Genomic DNA, 23,036 nt, shown 5'->3' with positions numbered 1-23,036 from the left:
TCAGAAGATTTGTCATAAGCTCAAAACCTCTTTCTGGGGGATGAACATATATAGTCAATGGAATCAATATATTATGGATACTTATTTTATCAATCTCCTAATGATCAAAAGCAAAATTGATCCAGTGGGATTTTAAATCAGAATATAGAATAATGCATTTAATGATATCTACATTTTAAAAATTCAAGTTAACTAACATTTCTTATATTACTCATGTTTTTCCCTGATTTTATCCTCATTCTGTAGCCAATCATTCCACAGCTCTGTCACCAAATGTATGCGTATTGCTATCATGCTGGGTTTGGGTTTTTATTATTATTATCATTTGGCGCAGTGGTTAGAGCGTCGAGCTTATGATCGTGAGGTTGTGAGCTCGAATCCCGGACCGGGCTGCATGTTGTGTTCTTGAGCAAGACACTTTATTTCACGTTGCTCCAGTTCACTCAGCTGTAGAAATGAGTTGCGACGTCACGAGTGCCAAGCTGTATCGGCCCCTTTGCCTTTCCCTTGGATAACATCGGTGGCGTGGAGAGGAGAGGCCGGTATGCATGGGCGACTGCTGGTCTTCCATAAACAACCATGCCCAGACTTGTGCCCGGGAGGGTAACTTTCTAGGTGCAATCCCATGGTCAGTGTCGTGACCGAAGGGGGTCCCGGATTATTATTATTATTATTATTATTATTATTATTATTATTATTATCATTATTATTATTATTTTTATCATTATTATTATTATTATTATTATTATTATTATTATTATTATCATTATCATTATTATTATTATTATTATTATCATTATTATTATTATTATTATTACAGTTGCTGCACTTGATAATATTTCAAAAAGCAATCTTTTATGACTTTTGTCGATTTAGTTTTGAATTATACTTTAAATGCAACTCATTATGCTTTTCTTTGTTAGTCTAAGAAATGCTTAGCTTAACTTCTGACTAAACAATAAAATCTAGCTCTTTTCTATAAAAAATAAATACTTCTAGTTGATCATGCAGTTATCAGAAATGAATATACATGCATGTTCTTCATAAGTACTAGTACTTCTTGTAGCACTAGTCACTATATTGTACCTAGGGACTGTAGAAACTGATATACTTTATGGCTCTGAGCTAGTGATAAGAGTTGAGAAAGGTTCAAAGGGGATTTTATTGAATAAATGGAAGGTACATTGGAAGCAAAATGGACCGATTAGCAAAGTTAGATGAAATACTTTGGAACTAAAATATGTGGTCTGATTTAGAGTGAAAAACTGTAGACAATTTATTGATGGCCATCTTGTAGAGTTATTGAATAATCTCTTGCTACTACTGTAAAGAGTTATTTCTTCCAGAAGTCTTAGGATATTTTCTTTTCATATTTTATAGTATGCTCTATTCTCTCCAAAGGCAGGAAATCATCTTTGGTGATGTGGAAGATTTACAGAAGCATATCTCAGAGAAGAGTCTTTGTCATTCATTTAGCTGTCTCTGACAGATTGGGGTTGAAACACATTTGCTGCCAGTTGTGAAATGTGGAGGGATGTAATTAATATGTCAACAAATGACTGATTGATCAGTTGGATTAGTGAATGCATTTTGATGGTGTCTTGAATTCTGACTGGGTTTGAAAGTGAAGAAACAGCTGTGAGTGTTTGCAGAGTTGGTCAAGGGCACAAACAGGAGTGGAAATTAATTAATGTAAAATAATCAGAATGGTATATTTTTAGCTTCTGCACCAAATGCATCTGAATGGGTGGAGTGAAATTTTTTGCTTTTCTTTTTTATATTGAAGTCATTAGACATGATGATTTTAGTAAATATAGAAATGTGATGGTTGTCCTTATTACCAAATGAGAAATGGTAAAACAGCTGCTGAATGCTGGATAAATGCAGTGAGTAGTAAAATTAGCAAATGAACTTAAAGGAATTAGGAAATGAGATGTTCAGCTAGAGAGCTTGTTCTATGTTGGCTACATAAGAGTGAAATCTAGAGAGTTTTTTTTTCTTTTTTAAAAGTTGGAATAGTGTAACTATAGGTAGTTGAAAATACAGGGTGTGAGATCCTTGTCTCAAAAATGAAGACTTGTGTTGTGGCCTTGTAGCTCTAAGATAGATATGGTCTGGCAGACTTAACCCTTTCGTTACTGAATTTATTTTGAGATGCTCAGTGTTTCTTCCAATTATTTTAAATATAACAAAGAATTAAGTAAAATAACATCGTTATCATTAAGCTAGAGTTAGAGACATAAATTGAGACTAAGGTTTGGTGGAAGGTTTTAATTCAGAACTTTTGAAAACCAGACATTTGTACTAAAGAGCCAGAGCTGGTTTCAGCCGGGTTGGTAACGAAAGGGTTAATTCAACTGATAAGATGTAACCTGTTGATGTGTTTTCTAGATAAGTTATTCATCCTCTTAACTGAGGAACATACTGCACATGTTCAGTGTTTGTATGGGCAGTGGTGTGGTAGTATGTACAGTGAGTCTCTCTATTGTCCAATTGTATTTCTTTACACTTATAGATTTTGGTGGTTTACCATTGAGGAAGTGGACTAGATGAACTTAGAATGCAATAACTGCTATTCATATGAAAGTATTGAATGCCTTTGTCACAACATAGGACTAAAGAGGTTATAGATGCTGCAACTGTTTTCGCGTGTATATGCTTTTTTATGCTTGTCTAGGTTGAGTGAAAGATATAATACTCTTAGGACAGTTTTAGAAGGTATTGTAATTGTTGAACTTTGTCTGATATTTTTCTTTTGTCGTTTAGGTAATCAGTGGGTATAAAATTTGAGCAAGGACTATGAATAACCAAAGATCTTGTCGTAACTTTTGTTTATATTCTTGATCATATTCACTAGTTGTTAAATTTTTACTTTATAGGAATTTGCAAGGAAAACTAAAACTTTTGCTTTGTTAATTAACCACTCCTTTTCTCACTCTGCCAGTGAAAAGAACCAATTGAAAGTAATTAACTTCATGATGACCTAATGTAATTCTGTTTGCTGGGGGTGGGGCTCTGTCACAGACTAGTAAAATATTAATATTTATATGTTTAATTTAACAAGGAAAATATTTAGTGTAGTTGTTTATCCACACATATTTGGCCAAAAAATATGATCTGCACTAAACTTCCTATTTTATGATGAAAATATTGTATAGTGTAGATTTTATTTGAATTTTTGCTCTTGAGAAGGTAATGATTCCTTTTATTAGATATAAGCATGAAAATAGATTTTAAAAGAAAGAAAAAATTTTTAAATTAGATTTTCTTATAATTATCAGTTTTTAAATAAAAATTTTAAAAAATATATATTTGCCATTCCTATTTTAATTATGTTTAAGACTCAGTATCTATTTCTTTTTCTTATAAGGAAAGTAGTTTACTTTGTTTTATATGTTTTGGGTTTCAAAATATTTATTTTTATAGCAATTATATCTCTGAATAAAAGCAAATTACAAAACTGACTTTCAACTCACTCTTTCCTCTTCTTGAGTGCTAATTAAGCAGTTTAGTTTTATATTCCTTTCAATTGCCAAGTGCTGCACCCACTTTTCCATTGACCTATATTAGCTATGCTTCCTAATCAACACATCCCATTCTTAACATCTTTAGTTCCCTGATTGCAAAAGAATACCCTTTCTTTATTTGTTATTTTCCTTCTAAGCTTTTCTTGAGTAACAATAGACTTATTTCTCTGCAAATAATAAAAATAAAAAAAAAATCTGACTTTTGTTTTTCCTCTTCACAACATAACATGGGATATGCTGAAAGATAGGTAAACCTTTAATGAGCTCATTCAGTGTTCTTGTTAAAGATACCAAACTTGAATGAAACAAATTGCATACATTGATTTGATTTCATTCAATATGACAACTGCTACAAACACCACTGTTTTCTATTACTAAATACAAACAAACTGCTGCTGCTGCTGCTACTACTACTACTACTGCTACTACTGAAATAAAAATTATTTTTCTCCTATACCTGAATGCTGCTTCTTCTTCTTCTCATTATTATTATTATTATTATTATTATTATTATTATTATTATATTATTATTATTATTATTATCATTATTATTATTATTATCATTATTATTTCTTCAACAGTTTTATATGAGTTTCTACTCTATCACCACCACCAGGTGCACCTCTCTATTCCTGAGGTGTATACAGCATTGTCTTTTTAGAATGTAGAATTGTGTTTGGATACTACATCAATTAACATTGTTTGAATTCGGTTCGTTGTTTCTGGTGCTATTTTAGTATTTCGACTGTGATGTAGATGTGTAATGCAAGTTGTGTTATTTGGTTGGATAATGTTTGTGTTTTATACGCTCTGTGGGTTGTCTTATTTAACATCTTGTACAGAACGGGAGTTATAGGAGCTGCTGGTGCTACAGTATTGGATATTGATTCTATAAGAATACGTGTTATATTATTGGGTGATGATCCTTTAGAATATGTGTTGTGTTATATTGTTTGGTGGTAATTCTTTTGAGCCTATGTTGTGTGAGCTCTGTTATTTTACTGGATGGTTATTGTATAGGGTATGTGTTGTGTGAAGAGGGCATAATGTTTGTGTTGTGCTATTGAATTGCAAGTATCTTGTAATGGGTGGAGCCCGTGCTTGGGACTTCGGGTTCTCTTTTGGACCGTGTGTAATTTTGTGATCTTTACTATGATTTGTATAACTTTGTTCATTACCTGTCTTACTATACCTAGTTCTCCAATTATTATCAATACTAGTTCCCTTTTTCGTGCTTCCCATCCTTCTTCAATTTCAATATCTTTAACATTTTCTCCACCTTCTTTTTGTTAATATTCTGGTCAGAAGGGGTCCAGATGTCCATCACATTAACGTTTTCATTCCATTTCTTACCAATTATATCTGGAAGGGTTGCTTAGATCTCTTTCTTGGCCTGTACAGGCATGTCCCAAATTATTTTGTCCACATTCTGTGTCTGATACATGTTTAAAACATTTTTTTATCTGCTTTCCCATCCAAGTCATTTTATTGCCCAATGGACATAGTTTCTGACTTGATCATGGTGGTAACTATATTTGAACTTGGTGATGACAGATCAACCAGGCATTATGTGGTCAACCATCTGACAGTAATACTTCCATACTCTGTACTTGATATTAATTAGCATCGTATTTATGGCCAGGGATTGGTCCTATGCAGCTGAAATCATACATGCTTCTGTTTTTAGCTTTTAAGTGCTTGAGCCATTGTTGGCTTTCTCTCTAGCATATTTCCTTTTTATCAAGTCCTGTGGAATACTGACTATGGAGTGGTTTTTATCTCCATTTTTTTTCTTCCGTTATCTACATTGTTTTGACATCTGCTTTTCCATGCTTGCATGGATCAAACAAAATTCCCTGAGGCAGATATTCTATGAGGGAATGTTCTTACTAGCACCAAGTCTCACTTGTTTCCAAGCAAGAAAATATTTGATTTTTAATAAAATCACATTTTATTGTATATTTAAAATTGCTGACATTTATTTTATAAAGAAGACACAAATAATAAAAAGTCAGGCGAAAATTCTCATTCTATATCGCTTTGTTAAGCAAGTACTACTAATGGATGGAAGCACTCCGTCAGTTACGACGACGAAGGTTCCGGTTGATCCGAATCAACGGAACAGCCTGCTCGTGAAATTAACGTGTAAGTGGCTGAGCACTCCACAGAGACGTGTACCCTTAACGTAGTTCTCAGGGATATTCAGCGTGACACAGAGAGTGATAAGGCCGGCCCTTTGAAATACAGGTACAACAGAAACAGGAAGTAAGAGTGAGAGAAAGTTGTGGTGAAAGAGTACAGCAGGGATCACCACCATCCCCTGCCGGAGACTTGTGGAGCTTTAGGTGTTTTCGCTCAATAAACACTCATAACGCCCGGTCTGGGAATCGAAACCGTGAGTCCGCTGCCCTAACCACTGGGCCATTGCGCCTCCACTAGTACTACTAATATGCTAGAATGTCAAATCACTCATGACTCTGTGTAGGTGACTACTTGATATTTGTTTTATAGAAAAACATTAAATTGGAGAATGATGGGTGCAAGTTGCTTATTATATTTTGAAATCATCAACAAAATTGTGATTTTGCTGTATGTGTATATGACAACTATAAAACAATTTAATACATGACCACTGATGTGCAAGCCTAATGGCAAAAATCTCTTTGGTGGTAAAGCATACATAAATGTGACTGCTATTAAAAAAACCTATACAGAAGCTAAATATATTTTTTATCCTGATGATGAAACTGCGAAGGTTCAGAAACCTTGATTATGAATCGAGAAATATTATTATTCCTAACAACCTGCAGAAACATGTACAGAAATATGAAAAAGATAATACTGGAACATAGTTGTTTTCTATAAAATGTAAAAGAGAAAAACTGTTTCCCATAAATACAAATCTATTTGTTCCCATATACTGTATTTCATTTATAAGATATTGGTCAACTCAAGGCTGTGAACCTCAATATGAGGTTCTGTGCACTGGAATTGAACCTGGTATTATGTGGTTGCGAAACAAACCTCTTTGACAGCTATTCTGTGCTGGTATATGCTCATGTATATAGATATACCTGTGTATATATATATATATATTTCTTTACTACCCACAAAGGGCTAAACATAGAGAGGACAAACAAGGACAGACAAAGGGATTAAGTCGATTACATCGACCCCAGTGCGAAACTGGTACTTTATTTATTGACCCCGAAAGGATGAAAGGCAAAGTCGACCTCAGCGGAATTTGAACTCAGAACGTAACGACAGACGAAATACCGCTAAGCATTTCGCCCGGTGCGCTAACGTTTCTGCCAGCTCGCCGCCTTAGTGTATATATATATATATATATATACATGTTGTGTGTGTGTATACTTTTAGATTATGTATTTTCTGTTATGTCTTTATTTACCCAACTCCTTTGTCCTTGCTTATATACTTATATGTTTATATTTGTTGCCAGTGTCAGACAAAATTCCCTGACATATTTCTAGATTAAATCCTGCTGAGGGTTAGCTGGTCAATAACATTAAAGTACCAGTCAAGCAATGGAGTTGATGGTATCAGCTAACTCCCTCCTCTCAAAAGTTGTTGGTCTTATGTTTAATTCAGAAACAAACGTTATTTTAAAACATTAAGTAAGTAGGGTGCAAAAAAAAAAAAACCCAGCAGAAATCTCTGCAGTGCCTCTGTGCATTGATCTGAAATCTCACTGGGGCCAGTTATAGATTTCATCCTTCCAGAATCAATGAAAGAAGCAGCAGTTGAATCTTGGAATTGATTTGATCAACTACTATTCTTTTAATAACTCTTTTAAAATCATCATCATCGTTTAACGTCTGTTTTCCGCGCTAGCACGGGTTGGACGGTTCGACTGGGGTCTGGGAAGCCAGGGGCTGCACCAGGCTCCAGTCTGATCTGGCAGTGTTTCTACAGCTGGATGCCCTTCCTAACGCCAACCACTCCGCGAGTGTAGTGGGTGCTTTTAAAATATGTGGGTGTTTTTTTGGTTCACATTATTATTGGTATTATTTTTATTATTATTTTGAAAAGAGTAATAAAAGGTGGGTAAAAAGTGTCATACAGTGTCTAGAGTCATCTCTGTACATGCAGAGTTCAAATACCATTGGCGTCAATTTTGTGTTTTATTCCTCTTACTGGCAATAAAATAAGCACCAAAGCTGATTCAGTGAGCTACACCTTCCCTTCCTTAAAATTGTTAAACCTTGTTCCACTCAGAGAAGTAAGTTATCTTGAAATTTCCATTTTTAAAATAACAACTATCTCGACCTTTTTTTAAAGATATTAAACTAATCATAACCTGAAAGATTTCAAATTATAATTGTCTACAAAACCAATGAAACTTATTGGTAAAGATTTAATAGAATCTCATCTTTTTTGCTGTAAACATGTTCAAAACAATTTGACAAGTAATTGATTTAATTATCATTCTTAATATAATGCAAGTTCAAATAGTTTTTTCTGACTCATTTCTTTTTAAGTATGAAAACAACTAAATTGGTATCATAAGTCATTTAATTCATTTATAACAAATGGTGATAATTTGCAGCAAGATTAGTTCCTTTTTAAACATTTTCTGTTCCTTATCAGTTCTCACTCTAAGGCTTATAGCAGAATGCTCATAATATTTGTCTTAAAATAATAATTACTATATTTTGTTTTTGGAAATATATAATATAATATTTTGGAAATATATAATATTTTTATTAGGCACAATAAGAAAATTACTCTCCCCAGACACAACAGAATAATTACTATAATATACTATATGCAATAAAATATTTAGACATATCTTTAAACATGTTGTTTTATTCAATTTAATGAGGGTTAGAAGGATATAAAGTAATGTTGACCAAATTAGGATTTGAACTGATAACATTGGTTATTAGATGATAACATTAGTTATTAGATGAGTGCTAAGGAGTTTACTTCTCAACCACATTGTTCTGGGTTCAGTTCCACATCATACCACCTTGGGTAAGTTTCTTCTACTGTAGCCTTATGAGTGAATTTCATTGATGGAAACTGAAAAGAAGCCTGTCATACACAAACACATGCATACATACTTGGGCACTCACACACACACACAAACAATGTGTGTGTGTGTGTGTATGTTTGTGTCTTCTTAACTAATGACACAAGCAATGTCATTCATCTTCAATATCTTGTGAGAACATGTCAGACCATGAGGAAATATGACTTTGCTTGGAAACAAAGAGAATCCAGCCACAGAAAAGTGGACATAAAAATGATGATGATGATGATGATTAGGGCATATCTTTTTTTTTTATTTCCCCCAATTCAATCTTCCTGTCTGTTGTCTTTTAATGTTTACAAAATATTTTTGTATAGTATTGAATGAATAGATAATTTTCAGTTGTTGGTAGGCTTCCTATATTTCTTTTCTTTGATATTTTTACTCGGGATTTTTTTAGAAATTGTCTTTGTATACATGATGTAAACAATGCCAGTGTTTAGCTGTTGTTTAATAGAGATTTCAATGGAAATCTGCTCACTGCTCCTTCACGCTGATTTGTTCCAAGTTCAAAAGTGAGAAAATCTTCACGGAATTTTGATATGGAATTTTGAAATTCTTCTTATCATGCAAACAATTCTCTAAGCCTAAATAAGCTCTCTTCAAATCGCTTGTCACAGAATTTTGTCACTTACCTTTTAGTTGCATACGCTGTATTAAGAAAATAAGAAGATAGTGCACCCCACCTTCAGGCTTATTAATGCTGCCAGCTTAGCTTTTCAACTTAGAAAATGGTTTTATATGTAGCTTATGTTTTGTTGTATTTCTACATTTTCACTCCTGTAATAGGATCTTGCTAGCAGCAATAGAGATGGAAATGTGACAATAAGAAAACAAGAACAATGAAATCTACTACTACTGCCAGATTTTGGTTTATAAGAAAGAGTTATAATATTGTTTTCAAATATTTTTTCAACAAAAATATTGTATTCTTATTCTAAAATACAAGATGTGTTATTGTTTTATTTTGAGTCTACTTTCAAAGCTAATTTCTTTCATTTGACTTTTTTCACTTTTATAAAAGTTAAGTATAATAATAATAATAATAATAATACTTTTGCATAATGAGAAGTAGACTAAAAAAATTTATGACTGAGTTTTCTAAATAACCTGGTTAAACTGATTTTAATCAGTCATGGTAGCAATAGTAATGCAGATGATAGTTCTTTCCATTTTGATTCTTGATTATTTATTCTATAGTTATCTAAATATATTCAGTACTGATTGTTCACTTTAGTTTTCTTTCTCTCTCTCTCTCTTTTTTTTTTTTTTATTCATATAAGATCAAATATCTGGTGTATCATCTAAGAGCTAATCAAAGTAATCTATAAATCTGCTACCTCACCTTCTGTTTATGGGATATTATAGAAATGATATGAAAATAATTGTCTGAAATATTTCTAAAGCAGAAATTGAAATTACCTTTACAATCATGATTATATAAGCAAAGATATTTAAAAAAAGAATTTATTTAATATGTTACAGCTGATTATGAGACAACTTTCTCACATATAGTAAATTTATTGAATAAGAAGGCAGAAATCTAAAGAGAAAAATTACAAACAAATAAAAATAGTCAATGTTCTTAATACATTTTATCATATTTTTGAAAAAAAATGGATAGACGTTTTTTTTTTTCTTTCTGTTTTATGAAGTTGACAAATTTGAATTAATTCTATGCAGTGTTGTAAGCTTACAAATTATCTCTGCTTAATTATGTATATCCATTTTTTAAAATTCATAATGATCTATATAAACTTCGTATATTTTAATCTAATGTTTAGATTTTTTTTGTATTTGAATACGTTAAAGAAAATTATATATATATATATATATGCACTTTAAATTGCTCATTTTAATTTCATTAATTTTATTTTTTATTTTCTTTTGCAGAACTTTTTACTTTCCATTTCCAAAGGAGAAAAACTTGCTATGATATCTGAAGAAAGACGACAAGCATTTAATAACTGGTACAAGGACCAACTACGTAAATCTGTTATAAGACAAAATCAACTGCAAAAGATTTCAGCAACAGTTTCAGTCAGTTCTACTTTAATTGATAATTATGGATCACATCTTTCTACATTGACTCAAAATTCTGTATTGAAAACTTCCCAGTGTGTATCTCCCCCAAGCAATTCAGTCCCTATTACAACCACTGTTACCACTTACAGTACAACCACTACACCTTCTCCAGCTCAATCCCCTCCTTATGCCCTATCACATGGACGAACTCGTATGCGAACTTCATTTGATCCTGAACATGAAATACCTAGATTGCAACGATGGTTTCAACAGAACCAGCATCCAACACGAGAACAAATGGTCCATTATTTAAATGAATTAAACTCTTTAGAATCAAGAAAAGGGCGCAAGCAATTGGACTTAACTAATATAATTTATTGGTTTAAAAATGCTCGAGCTGCTTTGCGCCGTGCTAGTAAAAACATTGAAGACAGTTTAGAAGGAGAAGAAAATGCTAATGGGGAAACATATGGTAATGCAGATTCTCTTCCTTATCTTCCAAATCGCAATGCAATTTACATTGTGCCTCACCCGTTGCATTCAACATATGCCAAGGATTGTGGTAATGCAATGGATATGACAACTACTAGTCATCATCAGGAGGATGGAAAACCAATGGACGTCAGTCAAAAAAAGAGTGATCCCATGAAAACACCTGATGCTTCTTCACCACTTCCGCTCCCTCGAACTTCATCTGAAGAGAACATGAGGGAAAAACTAGACAAAGGTAAACCATATTTATCATCAGGTGAAAGCGGTCTAAATCTTGCCTCGCAAAGAGATAGTGTAGAAAGCCTTGTTTCCAAAGAGGAAAATACTTTTAACAACTCAAGATTTCGTGATAGTTTGGAAAGCACTAGCTCAAAAGAAAATTCTGCATTCAGTCATTCAAATGCAAAAGAAGATCTTCCATTTAACCACACAATTAGTTCTAAAGAGGAAGAAGAAGGAATTAATCATAATCATAAAAAATTCAAGGACGAAGAAATGGACTGTGATGATGTTGATTCGTCTATTGATGACAATCGGTCTTTGGATATCAACTCTATGTCTAGTCAGGATGTAGATCAGTTTAACATTGTTGTCAAACAAGAAATTGATGACAGTAAATCAGCTGACAGTGTGAATTTAAAATCACTATCCGGTAGTGGAATGACACAATCTCTCCAGATACCTGGGCACATGCCTCATGGCCTTCCATTACATTATCTCCCTTATAATTCTCAGTATTATTCCCAGCTTCAAGAAAAATCACACTTGAAATCACACAGTCACAGTTTGGAGAAAAAGAGACGTACTCGTGTTTTCATTGACCCCCTTTCAGAGATCCCTAAACTCGAAAAGTGGTTTGCAGAAGAGACTCATCCATCAGCATATATGATAGATAAGTATTGTGAAGAACTTAATCAATCTGAATATCGACAAAAATTCCCTAAGCTTGAATCTAAAAATGTTCAATTATGGTTCAAGAACCATCGTGCAAAAATTAAACGAATACGTTTGGATTTTGGTGACAAACCATCAGGAGTATGTCATGACAATTCATTAGAACTTACAGAAGTTTCAGAGCTAGGTTGACAGCATGGTTTTCCTCATTGTTCATCTACCATATATCTGTTAGCATTATGAATAGATCTCACTCTTTCTCAAATGATCAACCTATGATTTTTCTTTTTTCTTTATCCATTTATCGTTTTATTTATTCACATTGGGGCATTGATTTAATTAAGCTCTAAGTTGTTTTAATTAGTGAAAGAATAGAAATTTCATATGAAATTTTCCATTTAGAGTTTTATATATTAAACAAAAGATTTTATTGTTATCTTTTTGCATTTAAATAATAGCAATTTTGAAAAGGGATGTAATTTCTCTTTCAGTATATTAGAAAGCTGCTGCTTCAAATTTTAAATACATTTAACTTGAGGAAATGCATATTTTCAACCTTATTTATCTTATTTTTTACTCAGAAAATCATTTGAAGTTAATCCAAAACATCTGTAAAATTGTGTAATTTCTAATTCTATCTGTTAATTAGTTCTACACATTTTCAAAATCATCTACATCTAATATATAAATAAAGCCTATCTTAAGGAAGTTATTCAGTGTGTTGCAGTGAACTATTCATTTGAAACCTGAATGAGCCTGCTTATACACTGTCAAACCACTTTATTTTATACTGCTGCTATTTCAATTGCATATTTGCAGAAAATATACATCATTACAAAGCATTTTAAAGTATTTTTAAAGTTTCTTATTAAAGAACCTTTTCCCCCAAATTATTATTATTTAATTTATCCTTAATTAAATTCTATAAGGAATACCCAGAGGTCTATAAAGTAAGATTCAAAGATTATTTCTTGTTACATTATAATAGTTTCTTAACTATAATGTATATGATTTTGCACTGTGTTTTGTTCCAGCGATTTTCTTTTATCTTGAGAATATAGTATTTCATGTAAACTAGATTTGAATACAATCCCCAAATTTTTATTTATGTATAGTGATGTATGTATGTGAGTGAGTATGTGTTCGTGTACTTTTACAAATCTCTGTTTGTAACATAACGTTTATGTTTATATTTTCTACAAAATTCATGGACTAGAGTTATGCATTATTAATTTTAATGCCTCAATGAGGTTAGAAAACTAAATTAAATCAGAATCAATTTGAGACTGACCAAGTGCAATCGTTGCCTGATTCTCCGAGATCTGAGATCTAAAGTTGTTTTTTTTTTTTTATTTTTTTTTGTACTTCTCTATTTACATACAATCTTTTGCAAGTATAACACCTATACATAAGTATTCATATGTTTAAATACATGTTCTGGAGATGCTTGCTTAATGTAATTATGCACAACATATGTACTTGGATTAAGTGACATGTATAAAGGACTATTTTCTAATGAATGCAACTGTATAGAAGAATGGAAACACTGTTATTTCTATGTTTTCAATTAGTTCATCCTAGAAAAGAATAATTGAATATTTGGATGAAGAATAGATGTAAAAAGTAAATGATATTGAAAAAGGCGGAACATGGGCCTTTTTGAAATGTATTTATATTGATGTATATTTGTAATCTGTAATCTTAAGCATTAAAGGTAAATATCTTTGTATGTGTTGCTATTATTTAAGGGCAGGTTTTCTTCCATTTTAGTTCTTTCACTATCAATTTTTTCTGTTAATTTATATAACAGATTTACATTAATTTCATTTAAAACACTGTCTTTTTTAAAGCTCATTAATTCATGTATTGTTTTACTTATTAGTTGGAATTTATATGCAAGCATGTGCATACACTCATATACATGTATACATAAAACAATATAGTTCCCAAAATTGAATAGTATTTAATATTTCATACTTGTCATTGTTATTATATGTATGGTGTGTGAAAAATTTGTAATTATGCAAGAAGAAAAAAAGACCAATAAAATTTTGTGGTGGAACACACATGTACACAGCCATGTATATTATGCCTGATATGCAATGGTGGGATAATGGTGTTTATAAAATGTCCTCTCAAACTGTTAATCAGCATTAGACAGCAATTTTTAATAACTGAAATAATGTTAGACTTTTTGCTATTAAATATTTTCAAAGTTTTACTTTCTTTCCGTTTTATGTAACAAACAAACGAAAATACATACACACAAACACACACACACACACACACACACTCACACACGACTAAAAAAATTTACATCTATTGTGTGTGTGTGTTTTTTTCCTCCCTATCATTTATACACCCGAAAACAAGCCAAACATCAAGGACTAATAAGGAAATATGCAAAATTATTAATAAAAAGATTTTATTTAAACACAATTGCATCTTCACTGTGACATGCTTGAAAGAAAAACTGATTCCCATACATATTTATGTGTGTGTGTGTACGTACATGTATATGAATATATATATATATATTCATATGTATGTATATGTATATATGTGTGTGTGTGCACAATCTGCTTTATCTTAATTCCAAATCTAGTTATCATTCATAAACAATCAAACTTGTAGAAAAGTATACAAAAAAACAAAGGTAAATGATAACACATGCACTCACACATACATATATACATTTATGAGAGAGATAATTCATATATAATGAACATTTATAATAAAATGGGAATTTTTAATTGTAATATTTGATTACGTCACCAAAGGTGTGTGTGTGTACATGTTAATATATAAGTGATAAGTATAATTTTTGTGCAAACACGTGTGTATGCTTACCTTGAGGTATCTATATGTCACTTTAGGGAAATGTACATATATATTTTACATACACATAATAAATAAACTGTTATATACTGAAATGTCTTTTTTATGAATTTCATATTGAATTTTGGCAAAAATTAAATGTGATTTTGAAACGTGTTTAGAGAATGGATGGATTGTTGATAAAAATGTCACTTTGTATAATTAATGATCCTCAAATTTGGGTGTTTAGGTTATTTGTCTAAGGAAATGTGGACTTAATGTAGAAAGTAAATAATAATAATAATAATAATAATAATAATAATAATAGAGGTAACCAGAATATGGAATCTAAAAACAGAAACAATTCCTATCATAGTAGGTGCATTAGGCATGATAAAAAAATATTCAGACAAATACATAACAAAAACACCAGGACTTACAAACACATATAACATACAGAAAATTGCACTACTAGGCACTGCACACATCCTACGCAGAACACTTTCCATACAATAACCATCAGAGCATCACAACAAATCACAGCACATACCCAAGGCACACAGAGCTGCGCTCGGTAGTGAAGTGAAAGCACGCTATAAAAATAAAACTACTGAATAATAATAATAATAATGATGATGATGATGATAACCATAAATGTAACACTTTAACAAATATATCGTCATTATATTACATGTCACACAGCATGCACATATGCACATACTTGTGTGTGTATATATCTATATATATTTAAATACATATGTATATATTTACATGTATATATACATATATTTATATGTATATATATATTTATGTGGGTATATATATGTATATGTGTGTGTGTGCACAATCTGCTTTATCTTAATTCCAAATCTAGTTATCATTCATAAACAATCAAACTTGTAGAAAAGTATACAAAAAAACAAAGGTAAATGATAACACATGCACTCACACATACATATATACATTTATGAGAGAGATAATTCATATATAATGAACATTATAATAAAATGGGAATTTTTAATTGTAATATTTGATTACGTCACCAAAGGTGTGTGTGTGTACATGTTAATATATAAGTGATAAGTATAATTTTTGTGCAAACACGTGTGTATGCTTACCTTGAGGTATCTATATGTCACTTTAGGGAAATGTACATATATATTTTACATACACATAATAAATAAACTGTTATATACTGAAATGTCTTTTTTATGAATTTCATATTGAATTTTGGCAAAAATTAAATGTGATTTTGAAACGTGTTTAGAGAATGGATGGATTGTTGATAAAAATGTCACTTTGTATAATTAATGATCCTCAAATTTGGGTGTTTAGGTTATTTGTCTAAGGAAATGTGGACTTAATGTAGAAAGTAAATAATAATAATAATAATAATAATAATAATAATAATAATAATAATAGAGGTAACCAGAATATGGAATCTAAAAACAGAAACAATTCCAATCATAGTAGGTGCATTAGGCATGATAAAAAAATATTCAGACAAATACATAACAAAAACACCAGGACTTACAAACACATATAACATACAGAAAATTGCACTACTAGGCACTGCACACATCCTACGCAGAACACTTTCCATACAATAACTATCAGAGCATCACAACAAATCACAGCACATACCCAAGGCACACAGAGCTGCGCTCGGTAGTGACGTGAAAGCACGCTATAAAAATAAAACTACTGAATAATAATAATAATAATGATGATGATGATAACCATAAATGTAACACTTTAACAAATATATCGTCATTATATTACATGTCACACAGCATGCACATATGCACATACTTGTGTGTGTATATATCTATATATATTTAAATACATATGTATATATTTACATGTATATATACATATATATGTGTGTATATATGTATATATATCTTTATATATACATATATGTGTATATATATTTATATCTTTATATATATATATATTTATGTGTGTGTGTGTATATATATATATATATGTGTATATATTTACATGTATACAATTATATATAAATGTGTGTATATATATATATATACACACACACACACATGCAAATATGTATTTATATATATATATATGCATGTGTGTATGTATATACATGCTCCCTCACATACATGCATGCACACACACACACACACACACACACACACACATATGGCTAATTTACAAGTGAAATAACTGACAATATTCATTTCCTTTATCGTCTAAATATTAGCTGATAATAATACAAAGTCAATATTTTTATTTCTGTTTAATGGTTTTATTCAACTGTTTTATTTCCACATAAATCCAAGTAGAAAAGGATATATAATTAAATTAGATTTATACATTATTATTGCAATACTTTTCCCTCTTATTTGATTCATCTCAGGAATAAAATATATTCTCTCAAATATTTCATATTTACATAACTCTCCATAATTTCTTTTACTTTTTATAGCTTTCTATTCTCTTTTTGATCAAATGTTATTTTCATAGAACTTTTGTAAATATATCTAAAAAAAAACTGTATTTATTTCAATCAAATCAGTTAGTTTAATGTATCATTGTGTTACATATGTAATGTTCCTGTAAATATGGCAGTTTTATAGTATAAGCTCTATCTTCAGTAATGTTGATGACAGAGATATTCACTTATAATATCTGATTTTACCAGTATTTATAAATTACTTGATATCATTTCTACTTATTCTCTTTTGTTTTCTTTTTGCTATTTCACTCTAAATCCTGCAGTTATCTTAGTATTCATTGCATACAAGTGAACAGCTTTACATGTTATATCTCTTGTTTTTCCCTAAACTATTGTTTCTTTCATGGTTACATGGGAATGTTTGCATATCAGGCTACCATACCTCTAATGCATTCATAAGGAGATTTTATCATGGAATATGCAATTTTCAGTATCAGTTCATCAAATAATTTTCATTTAATACCAGTTGTCCTACAATACCATTTCATCTTGAGTTATTGATCCTCATCCCATACATACTTCAATATATCATTTCCAATTGTTTATCTAATTGTCTATGTTTCTGCTCTCTAACAAGCCTAGGAAACTGCAGTTACTCTTTCTACTTTTAGTTATTAATTCATTCAAAGACTCTTGCTTTTCTATGCCAATGCTTACTTTATAAGGTACTGAGATCAGTTTAACTGATTAAACACTGTTTTATAAGATATTAAATATCATTTCTTTGACTCACCAAACAGATACTAAGCCACTGTACTGTGACGATAAGTTGACTTCAAGATGTTAGTAATGTATGTTATGATTTCCCAAGTCATTTATGATCCATCTTATGAAATATACTTTACCAACATTAGTCTATGTGTTTGCAGGATTTTAGATCTATTTCTGTATTTATGCTATGTAAGGTATGAGGAATATTTCTGTATCAATTCTTTTTATTGTTTCTTTGATTTTTGTTAGAATACTTGCTTGTTCCTTTTTAGTAAAAGTTTTTCAATCATTATTGACCATAAATATTACCCAAATTCTTTATCTATTTAGGGGAGTCTGCATAATCTTGTACTCTTTTCCTTAGTCTTCTCGTTTTTCTCTGTCAGTTTTCCATCATGATTCTGCAAGTGTCAGACTATGGCTTCGCCTTTCTTTGTAGTCAGGCATTCTTTCAACTGTCAGAATCTTGATTTCTCATTTTTTTTTTATTTAAGTGCATTTAGGTCTTCCAATTTAATGCTTATTTTCCTCAAATACCATATTCCTGCATATTTAGAAATTGTTCAGGGTCTCTGTGAAGGTGATATCTAACTCACTTGATGTATGTCTCTCCAACTCAACATTAATGCTTAGTAGATTTGAGTGAGAAAGAACCTGAGCCACTAATCTTGTCTTACCATCAGTAGATTGCAAGTCATATGTTAGCTTTGCAGCTTCCTGATATGTTCATAATAAAAATCCATGACTTAACATGTTTACTGTAACGTTATAAATGTTGAAGACCTCCAGTTTGTGTTGAGACTAAAAGCTTCTTCATTTTATATTTGTCCTATAATCTTCCAAAAGTTCTGCATGCCTTTTCAATTCTGCACTTGATGATTTTCATCAATTCTACATTCCTGGAAAGAAGTACTTATATTGATGAAGCTGTCCGTTATATTTAGTATTTAGTCCTTTAGTATTACACATAGACCTTCATAGAGTTCTAACATCAATCATTATGCCCACTTGTATTTTATGTTCACTGGTCGCATCAACTATGCAGTTTTCTACAAGAAAAAGTTCCTGATTCTCATATTTTACATCTTGTTGACTGCTATACTACCTAGCAACGACTATTGTACAGCTTTCTATTTGCTCTGTATTTTATATGGATGCCCTCTCCACTGTTGTGGAATTCTTTGAACAATGTAGTTAAGAACACCGTGCTGAACTATATTGGAACTAATAATCATTCCTATTCTACTCTTTAAGTTATATCAAAGATTTCTAATGCTTTTCCAGTGCACAAACCAGTATAAAATCATGGAATTATTGTTTAATATTAAAGGACCTGTTGAACATCAAAAGTTGAATAATATTTTCCATTGCCGGCCCTGCTTATGTTATCAAAGTTGCACGTAGATGGTTTAAAAGTCTCTAATTTGTTTTCAAGGGGTTTGTCTGGCTTGAAGATCACATCCAGCTTGCCTTCCTATAGATGGTAGAAAGCAGCTTAGTAGGATTCTAACCAATATTAGTTCAATCATGAAGTTGTGTCATGTACAGGATTGATAATTTTCTTTTGTATTGGTGTATTATAAATGCATTCTTGATGTCTTATATGTTGTCTCGTTTCCATATGGCATGATGTGCTTTTGATATAAAAAACACCACTAGACTTGCACATTTAAGCAGGTACAAGGTACTCCCACTTGGCACTTTGCCTTAGGATAGCTGGTTTATGGCCTTCAGTATTTCTTGTAATTTAGAAACTATATCAGATCAGTTTTTTTTTTTATTATTAAATTATTAAATACAAAGAAACCAAAGTGCTATTATTATTTTTTTTTTACCTAAAATACTTTTTAATACTAAATATTTTCATTTATATTCCAGTGTCTTTTTTTTTGCCTTTTTCCTTTTTACCCCCTTTTTTTTTTTTGCAAATCTTTGGTTACATTGGATAATTATACAATTTACTTCTAACATTCTTTTCTATGAATGTATTATCTTCTTCAGATTTATCTCTAACTCATTACCATTTTATGGCAGGTATTAATTCAAACTATTCCATAATTATGAATGACAAATCTTCAAAATAGAAATAACAGAATTTTAGAAAATATTTTAATTTTAATTTTTGTAAAACGCTTTAGCTATCTCATCAAAATTCAGTTTAGAAGTTCCATACTTCTTTAAAATGGCGACCATTTTTTTTTTCACTGTTCTTCTTGTGTTAGGGAAATGTAATGTATATGAGCTTGTATTGGTTTGCTTCATAATTTAAATGTTATTTCTTTTCAAAACAGTGTTATATAATCCAGTTAAAATGTTTTATATATGATATCCTTATAAGGTTACTCTGAATACACATGAATACTTGCAGATTAATAATATTTATTTCTAGCAATTTCCTTAACTGCACTGATGCCAACATTATTGACTCATACTTTTCATATACATGCCATCAGTGAAATCAGGAAAATTGTTCATTCTTATAGAAAAGTTACTATTGGAAATAAACATTTCACAAAGATGCCCTTACACCAACATGTAAAACACAAGTGATGTTGGTGGAATTTCTAATTTTTACAGAGTGAGAGTTTTGGAGTTTTATAGATTTAAAGTAGAATGTAATTTCTTGATTTATTTTGCAAACAGCTCAAAATCTGTTGACACATATATGTATTTTCTACATTATAAAAACCAATCTTCTAATAACAATTCTTGTGAGCCAATTTTTAAATACAAGTTAAATAAATATTTATATGATTATGGTTGCAGGTGTTGTGTTGTGTCACAGACAAAGTGTATAATTCTGCTTGTATAGGTGTATTTACTTAAAAATTGGTGACATCTACCTACAATTCAATATTCAGCAGTTGGTAGTTCAAAGGGTATCCAGTCACGGGATATATGCCTACTATTATTTTACAAATATTACAATTTTAAGAACTTATAAGATAAAAAAGCTTCCCTAAAATGGAAACATTTCTTTTGGAATTTGTACACACAAGAATCAAAGTCATGCACCCAATACATTTAAAATTATATACTTCATTAATAATACTACATTCAATATGTCAGTATATGTTTGTGTTTCTTTGTATATGTATGTATATATATATATATATATATATATATATGCATATAAATGTGTCTGTATAGATTTATATATGCACAAATATCCATATATGTGCATGTGTTTATAGGCACATATGTATGTATGCATGTTTGCATTTGGATATGTGTTTGAACATGTCTTGCAGGGTTACCACCATTGTGGACACACCAGCTTGGTTTAGCCAAACTTACAGGAAACTCTAATTGTTCCACAGAGCTTACAGTGCCAAATTTTACATATTTATTTTGAGGTAGACTGGAACATTTAACATTTAAATATATTGGCTTTGAGGACTATGAAATAACAGTGACCTCTCAGATTGTTTGATAACACAACAATGATTGGCTGTCTGGCTTTGCATATCTCTCTCTCTCTCTCCCATTTCTCTCTCTCTCTCTCTTTCTATATATATATATATATATATATATATATATATATATATATCATTGTTTAGTATCTACTTTTCCATGCTTGCATAGATCAGATGGAATTTGTTGGGGCAGATTTTTTATGGCCCAGTGCTCTTTTTGTTGCCAATCTTTTCCTGTTTGCAAACAAGATTATATTTTCCCCATGACCAGACATGTCTTCATGGAAGATTAAAAACAAAGGGTACCGTTAGTATGACGGTGACATTCATTTACAACTAACACGCACTCTCAAGACAAGGAGACACGTGCACACATAGACACACACATATATGTAATGTGTGTGTGTGAGTTCATATTTCCCCCGATTTTCATGTGTTAATAAAAAGATTCATCATTCAAACAATCAGTGGCATTTGTTTCCAATCTTTTGTAAAAGCATGTCCAAAATGTTTGTTTTTTGATAAACTTGGATGACAGCTGGTGTCAAGAAGAGTATCAGGAAAAAGAAAACTCTGCCCCAATGTAGTCTTGTCTGACTCCTGCAAGCATGGAAAAGTAGACATTAAAACAGTGATGATGGTATATTATGCATGTGTATGTATATAGATTATGTTCTGAGACCCCCTTCAGACATTACACAGCCCATGGGATTTGCACCTAGAAAGTTACCCTCCCGGGCACAAGTCCGGGCAAGGTTGTTTATGGAAGACCAGCAGTCGCCCATGCATACCGGCCTTCCCTCTCCACGCCACCAGTGTTATCCAAAAGAAAGGCAAAAGGGGCTGATACAGCTTGGCACCTGTGATGGTGCAACTCATTTCTGCAGCTGAGTGAACTGGAGCAACGTGAAATAAAGTGTCTTGCTCAAGAACACAACACGCAGCACGGTCTGGGATTTGAACTCGCAACCTCACAATCTTAAGCTCGATGCTCTAACCACTGAGCCATGCGCCTTCACATAGATTATGTATATGTTTACATATTATAGATACATATGTATGTTTGTGGGTGTATTTAATGTTTTACAGTGATTGCTCTATGCTTGCTTAAGTATAACAGTTTATTAGCTGAAGTATGTTCAAACTAAGATTAACCTTGACCCAGTATGCCTATGACCAAAAGTGCTGCAACTGGCAGTGATAATGGACAAATATCTCCCACCAGCAATATAAACACGAGTGCTTCTATGCACCACAAGTCCATATGAGAGGTTCTCTCATGGTAAATAACACAGTATTCTGTATTCTAACAGAACATCCACTGTTTTTAAGTGGAATAAATATTAACATCTGGTATTAATACTGTTTCTGTTGCTATTATACTCTTTTACTTGTTTCAGTCATTTGACTGTGGCCATGCTGGAGCACCGTCTTTAGTTGAGCAAATCAACCCCAGGACTTATTCTTTGTAAGCCTAGTACTTATTCTATCAGTCTCTTTTGCTGAACCGCTAAGTTACAGGGACATAACACGCCAGCATCGGTTATCAAGCGACCGTGGGCGGACAAACACAGACACACAAACGTATACACACCCACATACATATATATACATATGTA

At 31.5% G+C, this 23,036-nt stretch overlaps 1 protein-coding gene across 2 annotated transcripts in view; it reads left to right on the top strand.

Annotated features, from left to right (window-relative positions):
* LOC115215778 overlaps positions 1-14,924 on the top strand; it is a 93,119-nt gene extending 78,195 nt beyond the window's left edge. For both annotated transcript variants that reach the window (XM_029785078.2, XM_036505742.1), the window contains one exon: positions 10,474-14,924. In XM_029785078.2, coding sequence (XP_029640938.2) covers positions 10,474-12,183 — 1,710 coding nt within the window. In that variant the 3' untranslated portion in view covers positions 12,184-14,924. The remainder of the gene's footprint in view (positions 1-10,473) is intronic.
* The last annotated feature ends 8,112 nt before the right edge of the window (positions 14,925-23,036 follow it).

The sequence above is a fragment of the Octopus sinensis genome, linkage group LG9 (assembly GCF_006345805.1).
Source record: "Octopus sinensis linkage group LG9, ASM634580v1, whole genome shotgun sequence".
NCBI lineage: Eukaryota > Metazoa > Mollusca > Cephalopoda > Octopoda > Octopodidae > Octopus > Octopus sinensis.
Note: the sequence above shows the minus strand (reverse complement) of the source record. Positions and strands in the feature narration are given on the sequence as shown.